The sequence below is a fragment of the Heloderma suspectum genome, chromosome 3, assembly GCF_057233095.1.
Source record: "Heloderma suspectum isolate Gila_16-S chromosome 3, 16-S_ref, whole genome shotgun sequence".
In the NCBI taxonomy this organism is placed as follows: Eukaryota; Metazoa; Chordata; class Lepidosauria; order Squamata; family Helodermatidae; genus Heloderma; species Heloderma suspectum.
The window spans coordinates 216,704,175-216,726,239 of NC_139460.1; the positions used below are offsets into that span (position 1 = coordinate 216,704,175).

Below are 22,065 nucleotides of genomic sequence, written 5' to 3' on the forward strand. Positions count from 1 at the left end.
AATAGTTCTTGGCCAGTGGAACACTGGGACACTTGGATCTGGCTCAAATATAATACTCAACTATCTATTTTAGCATTATGTACATGAGCCTCAGGTTCATGTGCTCCTGCGTCCTCTTTCTGGTGTGGTTGGGAGAAGGAGATTGGAAACTTCCACTTCCAATTAACCTGGCTTACTGTTATGTCTGTACCCAAAACTGTGGTTAGATCTTAACTATGGTTTAGGGCAGAGGTGGGCAACTTACGGCTCCCAACCACATTTCATGCAGCCCGCAGAAACTCTGGCAGGCTCTCCCATTTCAAATCCCTTGCCCGCCAAGTGGGGAAGGGACTTCCCCCTCCCCACCCAAACAGGGAGAGAAAAGCACTTTGAAAACATGGATCCACACTTTCAAAAGCCTTCCTTCCTGTGTGAGCAGGAGAGAGCAGCACTTAGATAACACAGATTTGGCTGGATCCACATTTTCAAAAGGCGTGTGTGTATGTTGTGAGAGTTGTGCATGTATTCGAGAAAGAGAGAGAGAGAAAAAGAGAGAGAACCAATGGCGTGGGTGGGATGTATGTGAATGGGGAGAGAGGGAGAGAATGGATAGATGGTGTGTGTGAGAGAATGGATAGGTGGCATGTTTGAGAAAGATCACCAGCCCACACTGTTTTTCTCTTTCTCTTTTTCTCTCATCTGAGAGAGAGAGAGAGAGAGAGAGAGAAACACAGAGTAGGGAGGTGATGATCTCAAGAGAGAGAAAGAGAATGTGTATGTAGTAGCTCCGGCCCTGTCTCTGCCAGCAAGTGGCCTCTGACAAATTCCTTCTGAGGGAATGTGGCCCTTGAGGGAAAAAAGTTTTCCCACTTGTGCTTTAGGAAAACAAACCCAGATTGTAATCTAGAGTTTTAGGTTGGCTTGTTTCCCTAAAGCAGGGATGGGCAACTTGTGCCCTCCAGATGTTTTGGTCTACAATTCCCATAATTCCTCACTATTGCTACTCTGGCTAGGGCTAATGGGAGCTGTGGCCACAAGTTACCCACCCCTGCCCTAAAGACTGTAGTTTTTAACTATAGTAATTAATATTACATTTTGTCCGGGTTCAGATGTAATGAATAATCCCAGTTAGTTCATAATGAAAGCAAAAGCTTCCCATCTCCTCTTCATAACCACACTGGAAGAGGAGGGGAAACTCACAAGCCCAATCATGCACACTACACCATAGTTTAGCCTTATGTCCAAACAAGGCCCTAACATAGCTCAGCCATTGTTTTCTATTGCTCCAGGGTGGTATATATCACAGAACATCTCAACTATACCAGGATGAATGGGGCATAACATTTCCTATTAATGCTTCCCTTAAGAGTGTCATGAGAATGGATACACAAAAGAGTAGGTTAGACTTACAAGTGTAAACTTAGTTTACAGTTGTCAGCGTGCTTCACCTAATGAAGGGCCCGAATTCTTTCCAGTCCCTTGATGGTTTGAATGCCCACAGTTTAATATTCCAGTGCACAGAATATTCTAGTGCAACAAGTATACGTACTTTACGGTCCCGAAACCCAGAACGCTGCTTCTTCTTCTTCCCTTCTGCCTGAGCCTCTTCATCACTTGACTCTACAGCTTTCCTGTCATCACTCTCTTCATTCACAACTTCGTCTCTATTCTTTGCCTTCTCACCAGGCGAGGGAATATCTTTTATATCATGTTTTACAGATGATGGTGCTTCTGCATGGGCTCTAAAATAAAACAGGAACGAAATATGAGGCAGCAACTCTTCCGATCATTTAAAATTCCTTTTAGAAATGTTTTACCTATAAATTCAAGACATTATTTGCACAATTAGCGATAATTGGATTCTTTGGCAGAGAAGCAAAAGTCTCATTCTAGGTGCCCACAAGCATCTCAGACCTCATCATCAGTGGATTACGCTTTATAGCCAAATCTCTACTATTTTTCCACAAAAGCTGTTAAGGAGAGAAACTACAGCACATTTAAATACAAGTTAACCTGAATGAATATGGAGCACCTCCAACATTAACAGCGTCTTGTGCTTATTTCAACTTGCATCCCATTTCTGACTTATTTCTTACAGTTTTCCATTTGAAGCTCAGTTTTAACCAACTTAACCTATTACCATGCCAGAGTTGCTTGTGGCAATACATTTTGTACTGGGAATACATTTTGTACTGAGCTGCAGCTTCTCTCTGCATTGCTCTCTGGTCAGAAGGAACTGTATTTCTTTCTGCTGACCACTTGTGAAGAAAGAACACATGTGATGGAATATGCTAGCACAATGTGTGGTTTCAGGCACTAGCTTAGTTGGCTTTTTAAAAGTATTAGAACAATTTGCAATGGACAGGTCTATCAATAGCTGTTAGCCATGATAGGTAAATGGAACTTTCATGTATGAAAGCAGTATACCTCTGAATACCAGGTCCTGGGAATGGCTTTCATCTTCATATACTACTTGTGACATTCCTGGATGCCTCTAGCTAGCAATTAACAGAAGAAGACCATTGAATTAAGACAGAGCTTGGTCTGATACAGCAAGGGAATTCTATTAAAATGTTTTATGTATTCTGTATTAAGGAATGGAAACCCAAGTTTAAAAAAAATCTCACTCTCAACAGCCAAACATGATTTCATAGTGCAAAGCAGACCTAAAAGAAAATAGCTGATCCGTGCTAGTACTAAGGAAAATACACTGGCCATGCTCTTATTTTCATTCATGGCTTCATAAACCTGGCTTATCATTCATTGAGCCAAAATTCCTTGGTGGAGATGTAACTTGAAACTCTGGCTTAATGCAAGCCAGGATCTCTGCCCTGAACCTAGTATGGGAGGAGGGAAGGAGTATGCTGCCATGGCACTCTGCCACAGCTTCATAAACCATGGTTTATGAAGCAGTGGGCAAACCTCCAAATTTGCCCATTGAATAAAGGTCACTGACACGGCATTTGATAACACACAATCTAGAGGCCTTCACCCAAATAGCGGCAACCAACTGAACACATCAACACCCTTGTACAAGTATATTTTAAATGGCTGATATTAAACTTCAAGTGCAGAAACACAAATTCTAACTAAATGTTTAAGATCCCTTTGCAGGGTGATCAGATAACCCTAATTTCACTGACCTTAGTTCATGATGTATATTCTTATCAACCACATCTAAAGGTCTCATTGAGTAAGTCTTCAGAGGTGGAACAAGTTTTAGAGCAGACATTTCATTCATCTGAACTTTTCTTTATAGCTGTCTACACAATGGGCACTTACCCACTTGTGATTTCATAGGAATTATGGAATGAAGTTGCTGGATGTAATAAACTCTATTACCTCCCTTTCTCAGAGATACCATATCCTTTGGTTGGAAATAAATACACTGTATGAATACTATATAGACCTGGTTCGCATGTCACACTGTCAAACCATGGATTAATAAACCCAAGATTTGTGTCCATGTGCAGAGCGTGTAAGCCATTTCCAGTTTGCAGAAACAACATATGAACACACCATTCGAATACTGTTTTGTGACATCCGCACTCTGATACTTTGGGCTGTTTGTGGGTTAAACAACCCAAAGTTAACCTAAGAACAAATTGTACGTTAACAGTGTCTGCATTCAGATGTCATGAAACAACCTACGAATGGGACATGTGTAGGTTGTTTCTGCAAACTGGGAACAGCTTGTGCTCTGCCCACGATTAATTAACCCACAGTTTGACAGAATGATGTGTGGACTGGGTCTATTTTGTACAAGTCAAAAGATCATTAGCATTTAGAGAGAAATGCAGAATCTCTTTAGCCCTTTCTAATATTCACCTAAACCAAACAAATTAAAAATGCATTCATTCTGTTCTTTTCATTCTAGTTATTCAATCCACTTTGATACAGAAATCCACACCTCCTAATCTTAGTCTCTACTGAATTATGAAAGGGAGAAGGCACCAGTACTTCTTTCCAGTAAAACTACTGATCATAAAATGCTTCTCATATAAGCGTGACCTTTAAAAAAAAATATCTGCCCCAAAATAAAATCAGAAGTTAAAACAATAAAGAAGGAATCATAACATTTGTTTTGCCATCAGAACTGCAGCGTTCACAACAAACAGCCCTCTTGGCCTCTGCTCTATTGATTTATTTTTGATCCACAACAAGTGATGAACTGGGCTGCATTCCTTTCCCTTATGAATCCAGAGAATTTGTAGAGCAAAGGATTGATGATAATGGTAACTGAAGCTGTTCGTCCACAAACTACAAAACCAAGTCCCAGGTGTATGGAATGGGGGGATCAAAGGGAAGCCATGAAAAACAAGGTAGTCTCCCAGGAATGATGGTTGAAGTCCAACACTTTACAGGTACCTCCCCCCTTCCCCGGGCATATGAGAATTTTAAACAAATTTAAGGCAGAAGGACAAACAAAACTGGGGCACATGTTCAAAAGGGAAGGGAGGAAAAAAACATACCACCAGGCATCCAGTTCTTTTCTTGCTAGCTCCTGATCAGCCTCTGACAGCTATTGTATGTGACAGACTTGAAAGTACTAATAAATTCAAGCACTTCACAGAACACAAGGGAAGTACTAAAGCGTGCAGAAACGCTGCCAGTGTCCTTTAAGCAAAGTCACCATTATGAGTGGAAATTAAAATATGCCCTGTATATAAGGATAAAACAGCAAACTATCTATAATAATGTAAATCATAAAAAATGATTAAGCTTCTCCTGAGTAATAATGCTATTGGCTCATAAGCTATTGGGCAAAACAGCATAGGAAAACTAGATTTACAGTGCAATCCTATGTGTATCTCCTTGCAAGTAAGTTCCATTGAGTCCCAAGTAAGTGTGCATAGGACTGCAACCTAAGGCTGCAATGCTGTACCCAGTTTCCTAGGGGTAAACCCCACTGAACTCAATGGGACTTACTTTTGGCAACGCATGATAAATAGGATTGTGCTATTCATTACTTACATAAATGTGTCTATGCATATTCGCAGCAACAAAAAGGGGCATATTTATTGATGACAATAATTATATACAGAGTGGTGGGTGTGTCAGGCTGTTGCAGCAAAAGACAAAAAGTCTTGTGGCATTTTAAAAATTAACACTTATTACGGCATAAGCTTTTGTGGACTAGAGTCTTTTTCATCAGATGATTCATTATTTAGGAATTTGTACTATACAGTGTGTGCATTTTGGAACAAAAGAACCTATCTCAGCCTTCCCCACCTGGTGTTATCCAGATGTTTTGGACTTCAACTCCCATCAGCCCCAGCTAGCACTGCCCATGGTCAGGAATGCTGGGAGTTATAATCCAAAAACATCTGGAGGGCACCAGGTTGGGTAAGTTGGGCCTACCTGAAAGAGTTCACTAAAACAGCAGCCTTACATATGGTCCTGTCTCAACTCTCAATGTTTTATATGCCCTTATAAGAAACTTGTAACTGAAAATATTGGGAAAGTTATGCGATAAATAATCCATCTTAGAAACATCTTGTATTATTGAACTGCCTACTAAAAATGATTTATTTACTCAAATTGTTGCTTCAGCAAAGAAGGAGCAGAGCATTCGTTCTTGACTCCAGCCTTAACACTGAGCAATCCTGATAATGACACACAAACTTGTTATTGCACTGTTTTGAACTGAGTATGGCAGGGCTCGACTCACTAATCACATCAGTAATACAGCAACATAAAGACTCTATAAGTACAATCTTTACAGGTCCCATTTGTATCAGTTCTGTCCATCAGTAACAATGGAAGGTAAAGTATTTCTGCCATGCCATTTAAAGCTTTTGAACCAGAGATTATGACATTCAACATCTTCTCCTTCACAGATCCTACAGCATTTACTATTTCTGATACGAACGCCTCCCTTCACCAAGGGTGGGGGAAGACTGCTTATCTGATGGGCCATATAACCATCACCAGATACTCTTAGCTCCCTCAACCCACCTGATTATATTGTTTCATGCTCAAATGGCATTTTGTCTTTGAAAACCTATTATTATTACAAGGCTTCTGGCCAACTATTCCTTTGTTAGGCAGGTCAGGTCAGCTGTCAGCCAAACTCCCTTCTCAGGGGAGAGGCTTCCTAGGTCTGGGCAGCTTCCTTGCCTGAGGAGGGATGCTAGGATCCCTGGAAGGTGCAAATGGCTTTGTCAGCCAGCCCAATCTGCACCTTCAAAGCACCCCTTCTTAAGCAGAAAAGCTGCCCCAAACAGGAAAGCCACCCTTCTTGGGGGACAGTTCTACCTGTGTTCTTTCCTTGCTCCTTCCCCCTCTTCTCCCAAGCACATTCATGAACATTTTTCATTGTTTTGGGGGCTTTTTACCCTGATTTTCAAGTGATTTTTGTACTTGCCCAAATGTCTGAGTTTCCATGAGCATGCAGAATCTGTGTATTTGAAGGAAATCTCTTCTCCAAGCTCTAATAGGCGATAGGACTCCAGTTAAGAGGAGGGGCAGAGAGTCAGGAGAAAAAGCAGGTTGACAGTTTTGGAGAGACAGCAACAGAGACAGAAAGAGAGAGAGAGAAAGAGCTTTGAGATGGCTAAAGTGAAGCATCTTGGAATGCAGAGTCCCTCTTCGGGAACCTGATGTGGGACACAGGATTGGATGCCTTGTAGGAAGCCTCCACTTATTTTCTGCTTGCATATTATTTGTAAGGTATTACAAGTCTCCAGTGCTCTCATATCCAATGAAAAACAATCTTGGTAGCACTGCCCCTGCATGAAGCCTAGTCAGAAGTTTACCCCCAGCCACCTGAATCACAGTCTCTTCTCCCACTGCCCAATAGTGAACCAAACTGGGCTACAACAATAAAGTATATCATCATCACCACCACATTGTATTTATAAAGTGCTTAAGAGAGTAATCCTATGGATTACTCTGTGGATAGAAATTGGAGCCCTCTGTGCATTTGATGCCCCGTTGGCAAGAGCCAGGCAGAGCAGGAGGAAGACAGAGGTGATTTCATCTCCCATTCCTCCTTAAAAACAACAACTTCAGCTAGACATGCCTCTGAGCCCATCTAGTGACTTCCTGGCGGTGATGGTAATGGATAGGCCATAAGACCCTCTCCTCTCCCCACCCACCCCCTTTTCACACACCCCTGAGCTCTTCTGAAGTCGTTGTTGCAACCTCGAGGGAGCAGCTGTTGCCCAATCCCAGATTCTCCCTCCTGAGGTCATAAAAGTGTCTACAGCCTTGGGAGGGGGAATCTGACATATCTTATGGTCCCTGGGACACTCTTCCAGGGACCACAAGTTTGCTCTGCACAAGTATTCAAAGTGCTTCACACATACATTATCTTAGTTATCCTTCAAATACAGCCCTATAATATTGGCTGAGTAAGCACATAACACTAAGCCATAGTTTTTGTTAGTCACGGTTTGTTGTTCTAGCCATAAATTGACTGGGTTCATACAACACAATAACCCACTCAAGGGCTGAGTATGGGTTGAACTGTGGGCTGCGGTTGAAACGTGGATTATCATGCTGTCTTAACCCAACCACACTAACAAACCATTGTGAACCACGAACAACCCATGAGGAGAACCCCATGGTTTATTATTGGGTTGTGAACTGTGGGTTATCTGTGGTTAACAAAACATGGTTTGCTAACACAGCTGCGTTCAGACAACATGATAACCCAGGGTTCAACAGCAACTCACAGTTCAACAACTACCCATACTCAACCCTTGAGTGTGGGTTATTGTGTTGTTTGAGCCTAGCCACTGTCTTGCAGAGAAGCAAACAAACCATGGTTTGTTTTCCCTATTTCTAGCTTATTTCTCTCCCGCTCAGTTTGCCAACCTTCAGAGTGGTTTGATTTTTAGGCTGCTCTTGCTGGGCTCCTCTGTTTCAGAGTAGCCAGCAGCACAAATAAACCAGGGATTAGCCATAGTTCTGGGTTCAGACATCACAATAAGGCAAACAAGGTTTAAACAAGGCAAACTTCGTAAGCCAACAACAAACCATGGCTTCTATTTGTGTTTTGTAGCTGGTTTACAAACCATGATTCATTTGCAGGAATGGGTTTAGACACAACTAGCTAGATTTCAACAAACCGCTCTATGACTTAGTGCAGGTTTGGGCAACTTGTGGTCCTCAAGATGTTGTTGGACTGCAACTCCCATCAGCCTCACCATTGGATACGCTCGCTAGGGCTGATATGAGTTGCAGTACAACAACATCTGGAACTGCCCATCCCTGGCTTAGCAGCATATGCAAACCAGGCCATTGTCCCTATATTACAATGGGAAGCTGAGAGAGATTGGCTTGCTTAAGGCCAGTCGCTTTCAGCCTTAGCTGGGCAGAGATGAGGTACAAATCAGGGTTCACCATCAAGTCTCTTAGCTGCTAGTTTTTGACACAAGTTCATTAATAGTCATTCCCATGAAATGCAACACAGCGAACACTCAGCCACCAGCCAGCCCTCTCTCTGCACGCTTTTAATAATGCATTTTCTTTTCATTTCAAGATAAACAGAAAGGCTGAGGTGACCATAGAAGTTCCTAGGACTTGTGCCAGGGGTTAAATAGGAACACTGTACAGCCTCCCACTTAAGAGGATGCAAATTCTCCCTTTAAAGTGTTCTTGCATCAAAGCAATAAAAGCCAATTAGTACATTAAAACAGGAAAGCTGTGTGTCTAAGGTAACAGTGATCATTCTTAAAATCAAAACAGAGCAGTTTCAAAAAGAAGCACAATGGATTCAGTTGCCACATAAATGGGCAGAAACAAGGGAAAATCACTGCATATCAACAGAGCTTATAAAAGGAAGAGAAACTATTTAGCTTGTGTTTTGTCTCATGAGATCTGTTATGCTTAGGCTTACATGGGAGGAATTTTCCAATACATATTCTTGGGAGAGTTTCCTGGTGCCAAATAAATAATTAAATAAACAAATGAATAAATTCCCTATATAAGATCAGAGCTAGCTATGAAGCTCCTCTGGAGAGCATTTACTGCCACTGGAGAATACTTTAAAAACAAATATATTGTGCTTCATGCTTCCTTTCCCAGATTTACTCTGTAAGCCATTTTCTCCCTGCGAGCAATGAACTTTTCAATTTAGTTCCCATCCTAGCCCAATAGCTCAGAATGAGGTACAACAATATTTTAACTGTTCTCACTGAAAAGCACAGCCACCACTATGAGCTGTTCCCTTATCCCTTATCATCTCTGAAGTATATCTATTAGATCAGTGATTTCGACTGTCAGCGAGTCCTTTGCACACTAACTTCTTTGATGATGTGCATCTGCGGTGGAACCCCTGCAAGATGCTGAGTATTCTGGGGCATATGAGTATTTGGATAGGCACACAGGGTGCACACCTGCCCTCCCAAACCGGTGCCCTCCAAATGTGTTAGACTGCAACTCCCATCATTCCCAGCCAGCATGCTGGGGGAAGGCTGCTCGAAATAATCTAAACCAGACAGCATCACAATAGAATCTTAAATGTACTTGCAGGAGCAAGAATGTTCAGAAGAAGTCTGTTTTTCATAGGGAGTAGCTCCAATTTTAAACCCTGGAGAGGGGGTAGACGGGGAGCTGAATCCTTCAAAACAGGTATGACCACGTGGGCCTCGGCACGCCTGTAAAGGCAGCATTTTGACACTAGGGACATAGCAAGCTGAGCACACGAGAAGCACCAGGGGAGATGGGCCACTGGAAACGTGATTCAACAATCCAGGGAGGCGCAAGTAAGGTGTGAGAACTGGGAGATATTTGTAATTTACTCCTGGTAGACGGAACTACTGGTAGGAGGTGGGGCTGGGGATTCCTGTCTGTACACATAGAAGATGCTTGACATGCAATTCCTATGAAAAGGGGAAGCTAGGCCATTTTGCCAGGTGCATTTTTAAAGTAATAGGTGCTTAGACTAAAGCATTTATTCAAAGACTTATATCTGTATCATCTTAGTAGTAAAAATAAAATTCCATTACTTGATATATAAAAATAATCAAATGTACACTAGCCCTCCTGCTCATTTCCAAAACATTTCTTGCTGACAAAGATGCCTATAACTTGCTAATACAGAGCAAATTGATAAAAACTCTTTGGTAATTACACACAGCTTAGGTAGGTGTAATGTAAATATGCCAGGAAGTTAAAAGCTTAGCTATCTACATTTGAGCAATGAAGTCCTTCCTTACTCACTGCAACTGCAACATTATTCCCCAGCAGAAGGTATTATGCCGTTACCTCTGCTCTGTCCTCCCCACTTTCCAAACATTCATTTGCAACTAGCACTAATATTGATTTTTTATGAGATGTATCTTGGGGCTTGGAGCACTAGCACAGCATCACAGAATTATACAGCACTGGATTCATTAAAAGTTGCAGAATTAGAATTACAAACCAGTGTGTCAACTAGTAACTTTAAAACAAGTACTTTGGGGTTAAGAGGGTGACCACCATTTCTACATTTAAGTTTTTCTATTTTTATTTTTGCGGATTTAAGTTCCTGCATACAGGAATTAAATACTATAAATGGTGATTTCCCCCAACCCATTTTTATAAGAGGTACTAAGGAACAAGCTGTGCGGAGCGAAGCAAGTAAGTCCAAATGACTTTCCAGCCCAAGTGATGTCTCAGCATATCTTTCCATGAGATCCAGAGGAGAGGTAGTGCTCCATTATAAGGATTCCTCTCCATGCAGAGAGCACAACGAAGTATTTAACAAAAAGATTAGTTTTCAATAGATCTGGAAGCTCAGCTTATCCTTCCAAGCATCTCAAGCATAAACCAACATTTGCTAGTTCAGATATGATAGCCAACTATGGCTTGTGCTAAGCAGGAAGTAAAAGAATCAGGGTGCACAAGGAAGGAGCTCAGCACATCAGCCAATGCTTACTCCTGTAATACCCAGTCACAGTTAACCAATTGTATAAGTCACAAGGCAGTTTGACCAGTGGGTCTGGCAAGCTACTCAAACAGAATTCCAAAACTGTCAGATAAGAGACTAACTGCAAGGCTGCATTAAATGCTAGATAGTAAACAAGAAAAGGAAGTAAGGGTGTGCCTTGCCTACAGAACACACTCCCTAAAGTAAAGTAAGGAACCCAGTTGACTTTCAAATACTAGAACAGGAATATCTGTTTTTCCATTTAAACCCTTAATTTAGTACTTGTAAATTCTATGGCATAGCCACACATCTCATTAGTCATTACTGGATGCATAAGACCCCTCCCAATGTAACACATACCTTTCACATGATGTATTAAATTATCTAACTCTGTCATTATTTTATTTACTTCTAAGTTTTTATCTGCTTTGACTTAGATTCCTGCATTGAGCAAGGGGTTGGACTTGCTGGTCTTATAGGCCCCTTACAACCCTACTATTCTATGATTCTATGTAATTATGTCATTGCCTTAAAGGCCTATAAAATTGCACTGAAGGGCCTTGCTTATACACCCGTACAATAATTAGTGATGTTCTAGCAGTAAACAACTTCACCCAGGCCTGTTTGACTGAAAGCAGTCTAAGAATTTCCTCTTTGCTTATTTCAGCTCCTCAAGGTGTGAACAATTTCTCCTTAGGGTGACAGATCTCAACAGTATCCAGTGGAGGGATTATTGTTAACATTGCAGTGGGATTACTGTGACATAACAGTGCGAAGACTATGCAAGTATAAAGGATACGTCATGGCTAATGTGGGAATTACCGTATTTGTGGTGTGTCTGTGCTGGCCCATGAAAAAGCAATTCCTAGGGCTTTCCACCCACCCCACCCCTTACTATCATCGGAACAGGCCTCTGATTGAATAATGTTATATTAGACAACTATTTATTTCTTCTTTCTACAATTAAACTATTCATTGCAATGTTGTTCCTCCTTCTATTTTTCTATCCTTGGGTGGTTTACATAGTTCAGTTCTCCAAAATTCTAGAGAATATGCTCACCAGTTGAAATCCTGATCAGTTTTATCAAGTTCTTTCAGGTCAGCACATGTTTTAAGGACTGGCCAAAATCTTGAATGGCACTCCAACTAGTTTCAAACCATGTATGAAGTTACTTTGGGAGTAGTTAAAACACCTGGTCTGTCTAGTCTGGGTTGGGGAATATTCACCCACCCCCACCCCGCTACTCTGGTGTGACCCCCAGTACTGCACCACAGAAATTGGCAGTGGCAAAAAAAAATTGGTGGGGGCATGGACATCTGTGGAACCTCAGAGGACCAGACTTGAGACCCCAGGAGGGCTGGATTTGGCCCCCGGGTTTGAGATTCTACACCCCTATTTTAAACAGTAGATGCCACAGTCCTTCTGTATACATAGCATGTGCTCAATTATTACATTTACATTTATATTCCACTTTTTTGGCCCTTCCTATAACAACATGATAAAGCATACTACTATTCTTCTTCCCACCCCCCACCCCCCAAACAAAGACTTTGGGAAGGTTGAGGGAAATACTATGCTGGGAAATTTCCCAACATAGAAGCACCGGATTGAAAAGGGTACACTTCTTACAATGCCAGCTTATGAATGCAAATCATAAGATGTTAGAATATGACGGTGACAGAAAACTTTCCCCATCTCCTGAACAGAAACAGTGTAAGAAATATTGTTGAGAGGAAAACCCAGCTGTCAGAAATCACACGTAGACCTGTTGTCAATAGTAGAAACAGAGATGAAAAATGCCTCGGAAAAAATCTTCAGAGAAGGAAAAATGACAAGGTATCCTAGAAAGAGAAAACTATAACATGGTGGCTAAAGAGTGGAATTCTGGTGGTCTGGTGAGCAGTTTTCAAAGTGGTTCAGCACATTTATGAAATATTCTGCTCTACTATCAAAAGGATTAAGACAGAGAGGTTTAGGGCATATAATTATTTCTTTATTTATTACATTTATATCCCACCTTTTTTCCTCCTTAAGGAACCCAAGGTGGCATAGATAATCCTCCTCCTTTCCATTTTAGCCTTATAGGTCCTTTCCAACCCTAATATTCTATGATTCTATGAACCCGTGAGGTAGGTTGGGTTGAGAGTCTGTGACTGACCCAAAGTCACCCAATGAGTTTCCATGGACGAGTGGGGACTAGAACCCGGACCTCCTGACTCCTAGTCCAACACTCTAGCCACTACACCACACTGGCTCTCACATTCCCCATCTCTGAACCACAGCCAGGAGAGTGAGTTGCAAGAGTGGCTAAGGCTTGTATACTCCTTTCCTTCCCTCTCATGCATGAATCATCCCCCCTTTCCTCTTTCTGACATCAGTCTTAATACAGGATTGCAACAGCACTGATGTTCTCTCTTCCATGGCTACCTCAAAACCACAGTTTGAAACAGATTTGCAAATTTCGGTTAGTGCAGATATTAGCTCCTCTGACAAAAAAAGAAAAAAAGAGAAGAATTAATGAGAGGAGTGGAGGTGAAGAAGCACACATGCTTTCCTAGCCATAGATAGATGATGGGGAATATTATTTCTGCACCCAGCCTAATACACTAAACAAGTGTTATTGACGACCTACTCAACAAATTCATCATTGCCTTTGCTGAACATTGTTCTATTCTCCCCTTTAGCTAGGCAAGAAGAGTATCTGCAAGAGCAGTGTAGTTACTCAAGATGCGTTGCAAGTATTTCCTGAATTATTCAGGACAAATGCAATTAACCTCCCAAGACCAAATATGCAAGCCATGGGACAACTCTATTAAATGTGGAAAGCAGGACATGGATGATTCAACTTTACTGTTATGTACAACCATTATTATGGATTCTTTTTTCCAGCAGAAATGTAAGTTTCTGTTACTGCTGTGCTTGTGTCATAAGCAAACATTAGAATGTTAAGACTCGCATATATAAGAGCGATATACAAATTTTTACTTGGAAACATTATATTATCAACTCTACGGTTATATACTAGAAACCTAATAAAGAATAAATTAGCCAGTTTCTAAGAGGCTATATGCAGACATTCGAAGCAATGCAGTGGAGAGGAATGCCAGCTGTCTGCAGAATGGCCAAGATGCACAAATACTGACTGCAAACTCTGAGTCTGGTTATAAGTATTCAAGATTCATTTAAATCAATGGAACATAAGGATGCATAACTACCTACTGTGGCTATTGCATATTTGCTATGCTTTGATAAATCTACAGTTTTTAAAAGAGACTTTGACCCCATTCGCATGATCACCACAGCCCACCGTGGCTTATAAGCTACAGTGGGTTGTGGTGTGCGCTGGCACATGCCGAGCGAGTTTTGGACCCATGGGCTGTTTTAGGGTTGTGGGTGGTTTTGTAATCATGCCAACAACCCACCCTTGCCAGGTTCGGACGTCATGACAAGCCATGGATGCAGCTTGAATATTCAAAATGGCTGCACACGTGCACCACAGCCCATCGTGGCTTAAGTAAGGCACACTGGGTTGCTTGATCATGTGAACTAGCCCTTTCAGTCACTCTATTTCCAGCTTCCCTTGGCAAACTAGGAGTGTATTGTTGTTGTTGTTCAGTCGTTCAGTCGTGTCCGACTCTTCGTGACCCCATGGACCATAGCACGCCAGGCCTTCCTGTCCTGCGCTCTCTCCCGGAGCGTGCTCAAGTTCATATTCATTGCATCCATGATGCTATCTAGCCATCTCATCCTCTGCCGTCCCCTTCTCCTTTTGCCTTCAGTCTTTCCCAGCATCAGGGTCTTTTCCAGGGAGTTTTCTCTTCGCATTAGGTGGCCAAAATATTGGAGCTTCAGCTTCATTATCTGTCCTTCCAATGAGCACTCAGGGTTGATTTCCTTTAGGATGGACTGATTGGACCTCCTTGCAGTCCAGGGGACTCGTAAGAGTCTTCTCCAGCACCACAGTTCGAAAGCATCAATTCTTCGGCGCTCAGCCTTCCTTATAGTCCAGCTCTCACAGCCATACATTACTACTGGGAAAACCATAGCTTTGATTAGACGGACCTTTGTCGGCAAGGTGATGTCTCTGCTTCTTACTATGCTGTCTAGGTTGGCCATAGCTTTCCTCCCAAGGAGCAAGCGTCTTTTAATTTCATGGCTACAGTCACCGTCTGCGGTGATCTTGGAGCCCAAGAAAGTAAAATCTGTCACTGCTTCCATTTCTTCCCCTTCTATATGCCAGGAAGTGATGGGGCCAGATGCCATGATCTTCGTTTTTTTAATGTTGAGTTTCAAACCAGCTTTTAAACTCTCCTCTTTCACCCTCAACAAGAGGCTCTTTAGATCCTCTTCGCTTTCTGCCATTAGGGTGGTATCGTCTGCATATCAGAGGTTATTGATAATTCTCCCAGCAATCTTAATTCCAACCTCTGATTCATCCAACCCGGCATTTCTCATGATGTACTCTGCATATAAGTTAAATAAGCAGGGTGACAATATGCAGCCTTGTCGTACTCCTTTCCCAATTTTGAACCAATCGGTTGTTCCATGTCTGGTTCTTACTGTTGCTTCTTGACCCTCGTACAGCTTTCTCAGGAGACAGGTAAGGTGGTCTGGTACTCCCATCACTTTAAGAATTTGCCACAGTTTGTTGTGATCCACACAATCAAAGGCTTTAGCGTAGTCAATGAAGCAGAAATAGACGTTTTTCTGGAATTCTCTTGCTTTCTCCATGATGCAGCGAATGTTGGCGATTTGATCTCTAGTTCCTCTGCCTCTTCTATACCCAGCTTGTACTTCCAGTAGTTCTCGGTTCGCATACTGCTGAAGCCTAGCTTGTAGGATTTTGAGCATCACCTTGCTGGCATGTGAAATGAGCGCAATTGTGCGGTAGTTTGAACACTCTTTGGCGTTGCCCTTCTTTGGAATTGGAATGTAAACTGACCTTTTCCAGTCTTGTGGCCACTGCTGAGTGTTCCAGATTTGTACTTACTTTCAATAAGCAGAAGTAGTTTTTTTTCCACAAAGGCTTCACAAGGACACAATGCCAGACAGTTTACCGTAGAATGTCTATGGTAAATGAAGACAATTCACATATTTCCTACAGGTCAGAGAACAACAAGCTGACTTTGTTCTTACTCCTCACATCAAAACCAGCAGGCTGAAATGAGGAGGGAGTAAAATGGATTGGACGACACAAGTAAGAAGGGCAAAAAGGAAAGTAAGGACCAATATATTTTGTAAGCAAATTACCAGGCTTAATCCAAAACACACTTGTTAAGCAGCATCAAGTCTTCCGAAGCAGCACACTGTCCATCTAAGTTTATGTACTTCCTGCTAGAATGTACCAACACACAGCACTTTGAAAGCTATGACCCAAGTTATCCACCAGAGGGTGCCCATGCTGCTCTATAAAAACTAACAGACAGAAGTAAAAGTGACACTTAAGAGCTAAGGAGTTCAAAGAAAATTCATTTGTAGCTAATACGCAGTGCATGAACATTTTCATCTCAGAATTACTCGCAGAGGTTTCCCGCTTCAGGTGAAGAAATTGGCATGGAACAATTACCACACCTCAAAGTATACCTCATTCTAATAATAAAACACCAATTATGCTAGTGATTTCATGATGAGTCACTAAAACATGCACAGCCATAAATATTCAAATGTACCTAACAGAATTCCTCTGCCTGACACAGGCTAAGCAATACCTATCTCTTGAGTCAGATGCCTCAAACTTATTTCACCACACAATGAGAGGACTTTTGTTTACCTAATAGTACAAATCTCTTACTTTCTTTTACTCAACAGCAATAAGGGAAGCCAAGTCACTTGCAAGTAATATGTTAGACTTTCAGAATGCCCTTCAAAGCTCTGAACCCTTAGCGCCAAGAAGAACCCATAGAGTACAGCTTGAACCAGGAACTTTTTTCTTTCTTTCTTTTTTTTTTTTTTTACAGATTTTGCACCATGTCACTGGTTTTCTATTTATTTTGGGAAAGAGGCAGATGGTAACATTTACCCAAGGTTCATCCATAAGCATCTGTGAGGAAGCTCCAGGTTACCAGCTCAGGCTGGTTACTGAGCAGGCTTCCCCAACCGAGCACCTTCCAGATGTTTTGGACTTCAACTCTTTATCAGCCCCAGCTAATGGTCGGGAATCCTGGGAGTTGTAGCCCAAAACATCTGGAGGACACCAGGTTGAAGAAGGCTGGTTCAGAGTAATGATCATGCTATGACTCTGCAGATTCAGGATAGTATTAAAAATATAGAGGTGGCCATCAACTGCATCTGGAGCGTGCAAGCACAGCTAAATGAATACAGCAGTCTTTGAAGGAACGACAACTATCTGTAAACCAGGCTTGTAAATAGCTACTAGCCTGGTCACCAGAGACAAGGAAGAACCACTTCCAGGTTGGGACACTTTAGTAAGATGGAAGAGAATTTGTTCTGTTGTTCTCTCGGGTCATCTACATGGTTCAAGTGACCAATGCAGGTAGATGCAGCTGAGTAATTTAGAAATGTTTGTGGGTTAGAAACTTTTGGGGAGCTTTTGGGCACTCGTTGGGGTCATGATGAATCACATTATGCTAGCATATGTCCAGTGAATGCCATCCTATGTTTATCGGACAACATTACCCCTGAAAATATTGTTCACCAACACTGTTCATACAAATCTGGGATTACGGGTAGCTGTGCCCAGGCAAACCTGGATTCCTAAGCCAACTTCAGGTTTAAAACTGGTTTGCAATCTTAGCTTGTTTGGGCACACTTAACCATAAACCTAGGTTTGGACACAATGTTAAGTGCACCCAAACAAGCTAAGATTGGAAGCCAATTTTAACCATAATCCTGGGTTCAGATGTAATGCAAAGCTTCCTGATTGGTATATTCACTCCCGTGAAAGGAGGAGTAAACTACTTGTGGATTCCTGGCTTAATGTAGCATCTGAACATGGCATCACAATTATAGGAAGAGCTAGGTCAAGCCATTGAAAAAAAGTGTTTCTTGGTTATTGCTTAAAAAGCAGCTGATGCTGCAGCCTCAGCTCTTGATGAGACCTTTTCTTTCTTGCTTTCCTGCCTAGTAGTAGAGGAGATGGGAATAGGCTAGGGAATTGTAGAAAAGTTCAGCAGTAGACATTGTACTGAGGGAGGCAATGAAGAAGCTAGCCTGATCTCTTATAGGGTGTACGTGCTCAGGAACTTTAATTCACATTTACAAAAAAATTGCCCTCAGCTATAAAGTTTAATTGTGCTCATCTCAGTGTCATGTAATTGAGATAATAACTGGGTTTGGATTTATTTCATTCTTGTAAAAAAAAAAATTACTCTGAAATATCTGAAATGGATTACTTCTATTGCTATTGTGAAACTCCAAGGAAGCCTGCCCCCGCTCTGCCCTGCAGGGGTTCTCTCTCTCTCTCTCTCTCTCTGAAACTACATTGTGAAACTTCTATAAATGCATTCCATTACTGAAAGACAACTTCCATTTCAGCCAGCTAGAATATTAGAAACCTTCTCTCTAGATGGGCTGAGCTCAGCAAGTCTAGGATAGCTCAGTGTCCTGTTATCAACAGCTTCAACAGGCTTCATATTTATACCTGGTGATGATCAGGCACCACACATCACCTTTACTACTGAGAACACAGCTGCCTTGGAACTTATAAAAAGTCACATTTTTACTTGCTTGCACTCTCCACCTTCAGTTTTACCTCCAATACTTCCAGGTGACCTTCTGTAGTACAACTCCTTCCAGAACTCCTTATTAAGCCACAGCAGGAAAAAAATCATATTTTTTGCTGATTTGAAAAAAGGCTTTCAACACAAGAAAATCTAGAAAGAAACTAGGAAAATGTCTAGAAAATCATGCCCAATTTTCTACACAACTGGTCTTCAAGTGGCGAATTAGAACCCACTACTGGGCAGCAGCCTGGCCTAAGTTGGGTTGCAACAGTAGCACTACCGCCATTCAAACAGATGGTTAAAAAAAATGCATATTTGGACTACAAATGGTTTCTGGGCTGAAGACTAATGCTCTATGTTCTCGGTTAGCATAACTATCTACAGTCATATTGCTACAAGAGTCCCAATGGTTCTTAACTACAAAGATCTGAGTCCTCCATCTTTACGTTAATGAAGAGTGCTAGCACAGAGCGGTAAAGAAAATGTGCTGTGAGTCGGGGAAGTCACTGGTTCAAATCTCCCCTCTATCATGTGGTTATTGAAGACCACTAACCTCTCAGCTTCAGCCCACCCACTCACCCCAACTTGAATAGGGAGATAATACAGTAGTGGATTACCTTACTGGATTACAGAAAAGGTGACTGAGAATGGTCAGCAGCATGTTTTAGGATTTTGAAAAAGCATGGTGAGTATTCAGTATTGCTTCTTAAGCGGCCAACCAGTAACCCTCACCATTCCCCCTAATCACCACACAGATTTTTAAAGCTGAATTCAAGTATTTTTACAGCACGTGTAAATGAAAGAACAACTGAAGCAGCATTTTTTCTTTCCCCCAGGAGCTTTTCTGTCAAAAGTTACTGGAATGAGACTAACAATTGTCATCTCTCACACTATTTGAGATATGATTTGCACACTTCTCTCAAGTTAATATTTTAGGATAATCATCCAGCCAACTGGACAAGCATTAAACATATCAGTTTGGATGCAGACTTAGAGTAATCCCATTGGAAATCAATGGGACTTAAGTTAGTGACTTGATTCCAATGGGTCTGCCCTAAATATAAGTAAGTATGGATCTAACCTGCCAGCTGAAATGGATACTGTGACTGCTTCTTAGATCACAAAAATCAGGTGCTGGAGAATATGTTCATACATTATCATCCAAGTTAGAATACTGCAATGCACTCTACGTGGGGCTGCCTTTGAAGATAGTTCAGAAGCTGCAGTTTGTGCAAAATGCAGTGGCCAGATTCATAACAGAGACTAGTAGTTCTGAACGTATAATACTGATTCTAGCCCGCTTGCGCTAGCTGCCTGCACATTTCTGAGCCCAATTCAAGGTGTTGATTTTGACCTATAAAGCCTTACATGGCTTGGGACCACAATACCGGACAATGCTCTCCTGGTATGAACCTACCCATACACTACAATTGCCATCTGAGGTCTTTCTCTGAGGACCGCCTCCGCGTGAGACATGGAGGGTGGCAGCAACTAAAAGGGCCTTCTTGGTGGTTGATTGTCCCAGTGAGGCCTGCCTGGCGTCAACACTGTTATCTTTCCAGCGCCAGGTTAAGACCTTCCTCTATTCTCAGGCATCTGACAGCATATGATAGGGTTTTTAACAGGTCTTGGGATTTCTTATTGTTGTTAAAAAAATTATGTATATATGTGTGCGTTTGTCCGTTGTATGTAAATTGTTTTTATATCACATTACAATACTGTATTTTTATGGCTTTTAATCTTCGTAAACCACCCAGGGAGCTCTGGCTATTGGGTGGCATAGGAATATAATAAATAAAATGAAATGCTTTACCTTCACGTTAGAGATCACAAATGTTAACAAGGGAATTACCTGTGACTCAAGATAACCTCTGTTGTGAATGCTGTTTCAGATCTATCTTAACAAGTGATACTAACTCCTGAGGAAAAACAAACAAAAAACCACACACATATACAACGCGCCTTTCAGTGTACTTAAAAGAAGAATTTTCCCTAAGAAGCTATTAGAATTGCTCTACGAAAAGCCACAAATCTAATTCATCTTCAAGAACAAAGGGAGCCCGCACCCCAACCCCCTGCAGCTGACAAGGATGACTATAATGGGGCTTCTCATTGAACTCTTGATTAAGTGCCACCACTCTAGAAATAGACTACTCAAGGTTAACCAGAATATTGGAAGCCACGCACTCCTTATTAGTGTCACATATCATCGCAGGCAGCACGCTCTGTGCGATGCAGGAGCAGCTCAAAAAAAGAAAAAGAAAAACCCACTATCCTCCCACCCCTCAGGAGGCTGCAGCTTTGCAGCACAGCAAGGATTAATATACCAATGAAAGTATATTTGCTTAACTAATTGAGAGAAAACAAGCATTGTGTTATACCATCTCTGCAGTGGGTGAGCTTCCCTGATAGAATATTTATACAAAGCCTCACTTTGAATTAGCTGCTGATACCAATTACAAGGACACTCCCCCCTGCCTCCACCCTGGAAGTTCACATAACCTTGAGATGCTTCAGACTTTGCCTTCAAGTATGTAAACAAATACCTGTGAATTTCGTTTGTGTGGCGGACTTTTTACTCCACTGCTTTTGAGGTGTGCCGTTATCCTTGAGTTCCATCATGACCTCCAAGATTGACCAGGAGTGCCCTTTTTACATTAACATCTACGTGCCAAGTCAGGACCATGAGGAAATACCAGGAGGCATGTTTATTGGCTGCCCAGCTATGGGATTCCCTTCCCTTAGAGCCAAAGCCCAAAGTCACTGAGGCTGCAATCCTAAGCGTATTTATCTGGGAGTATGGCCCACTGAACTCGGTGAAACTCACTACTGTGTAGACGTATATGGGATTGTGCCGAGATTATTCCGAGATTATTCCAGAAAGAATGAAAGAGGCTTCCAGTCAAATTGGCTCTAGTGATCAGGGCAAAAGGTGTGTTTAAATAACTATAATTGGGGTTTATAAACAGCAACCATTTTTCTCACGGAACCACTTCAAGAAGAAAGCAAGGGGCAATGGAAGAACTCCTCAGCCCCTTCCCAAACCTCAAAAAAGATCCCATGTGTGGAAGTTCTGTTGCTAGAAATGCCATTTTCTCCACAGCTTTTTCCAAGTTGGAAATTGGGACTATGCAGCATCTCTGAAGGGAGAAGTATATCTAGTCCAAGGGCCTCCTGCTGGTGATGCCTCAGATAAGCATATTGCTGCCCAGCCTACTTACAAAAGGAACTATTTTCAAGTAAAAACAAACACTATATGTACTCAGACAGTATAAAGCATTTGTCTGCAGGATAGACCTAATGCACCATTGCAAAGTGGTTCCAAAATACTACATGACAGGATGACAGAATGCTATTAAAATCGTCCGTGTAAATTTGACTTGATTTTCCTCAGGCTTGCCCAACCCATCAAGGCTGAGCAAGCCAAAGGTTCCACCCTTAACCGTGGCCTCAAAATAATTTTAGACAGACAGTTATGCTGGCTGAAGCATAACCTCTCAGAGTTCTCTCTTCTGCGCAACTAACAAATGCACAGATGGTCTAAT

The 22,065-nt window shown here is 41.8% G+C and overlaps 1 protein-coding gene across 5 annotated transcripts in view; it reads right to left on the reverse strand.

Moving 5' to 3' along the window:
• The window catches only part of MICU1 (mitochondrial calcium uptake 1), a 166,546-nt gene that overhangs the window by 118,045 nt on the left and 26,436 nt on the right, over nt 1-22,065 (reverse strand). For all 5 annotated transcript variants that reach the window (XM_084845591.1, XM_084845590.1, XM_084845594.1 and 2 more), the window contains one exon: nt 1,529-1,721. In XM_084845591.1, the coding sequence (XP_084701717.1) occupies nt 1,529-1,721 (193 nt within the window). The remainder of the gene's footprint in view (nt 1-1,528; nt 1,722-22,065) is intronic.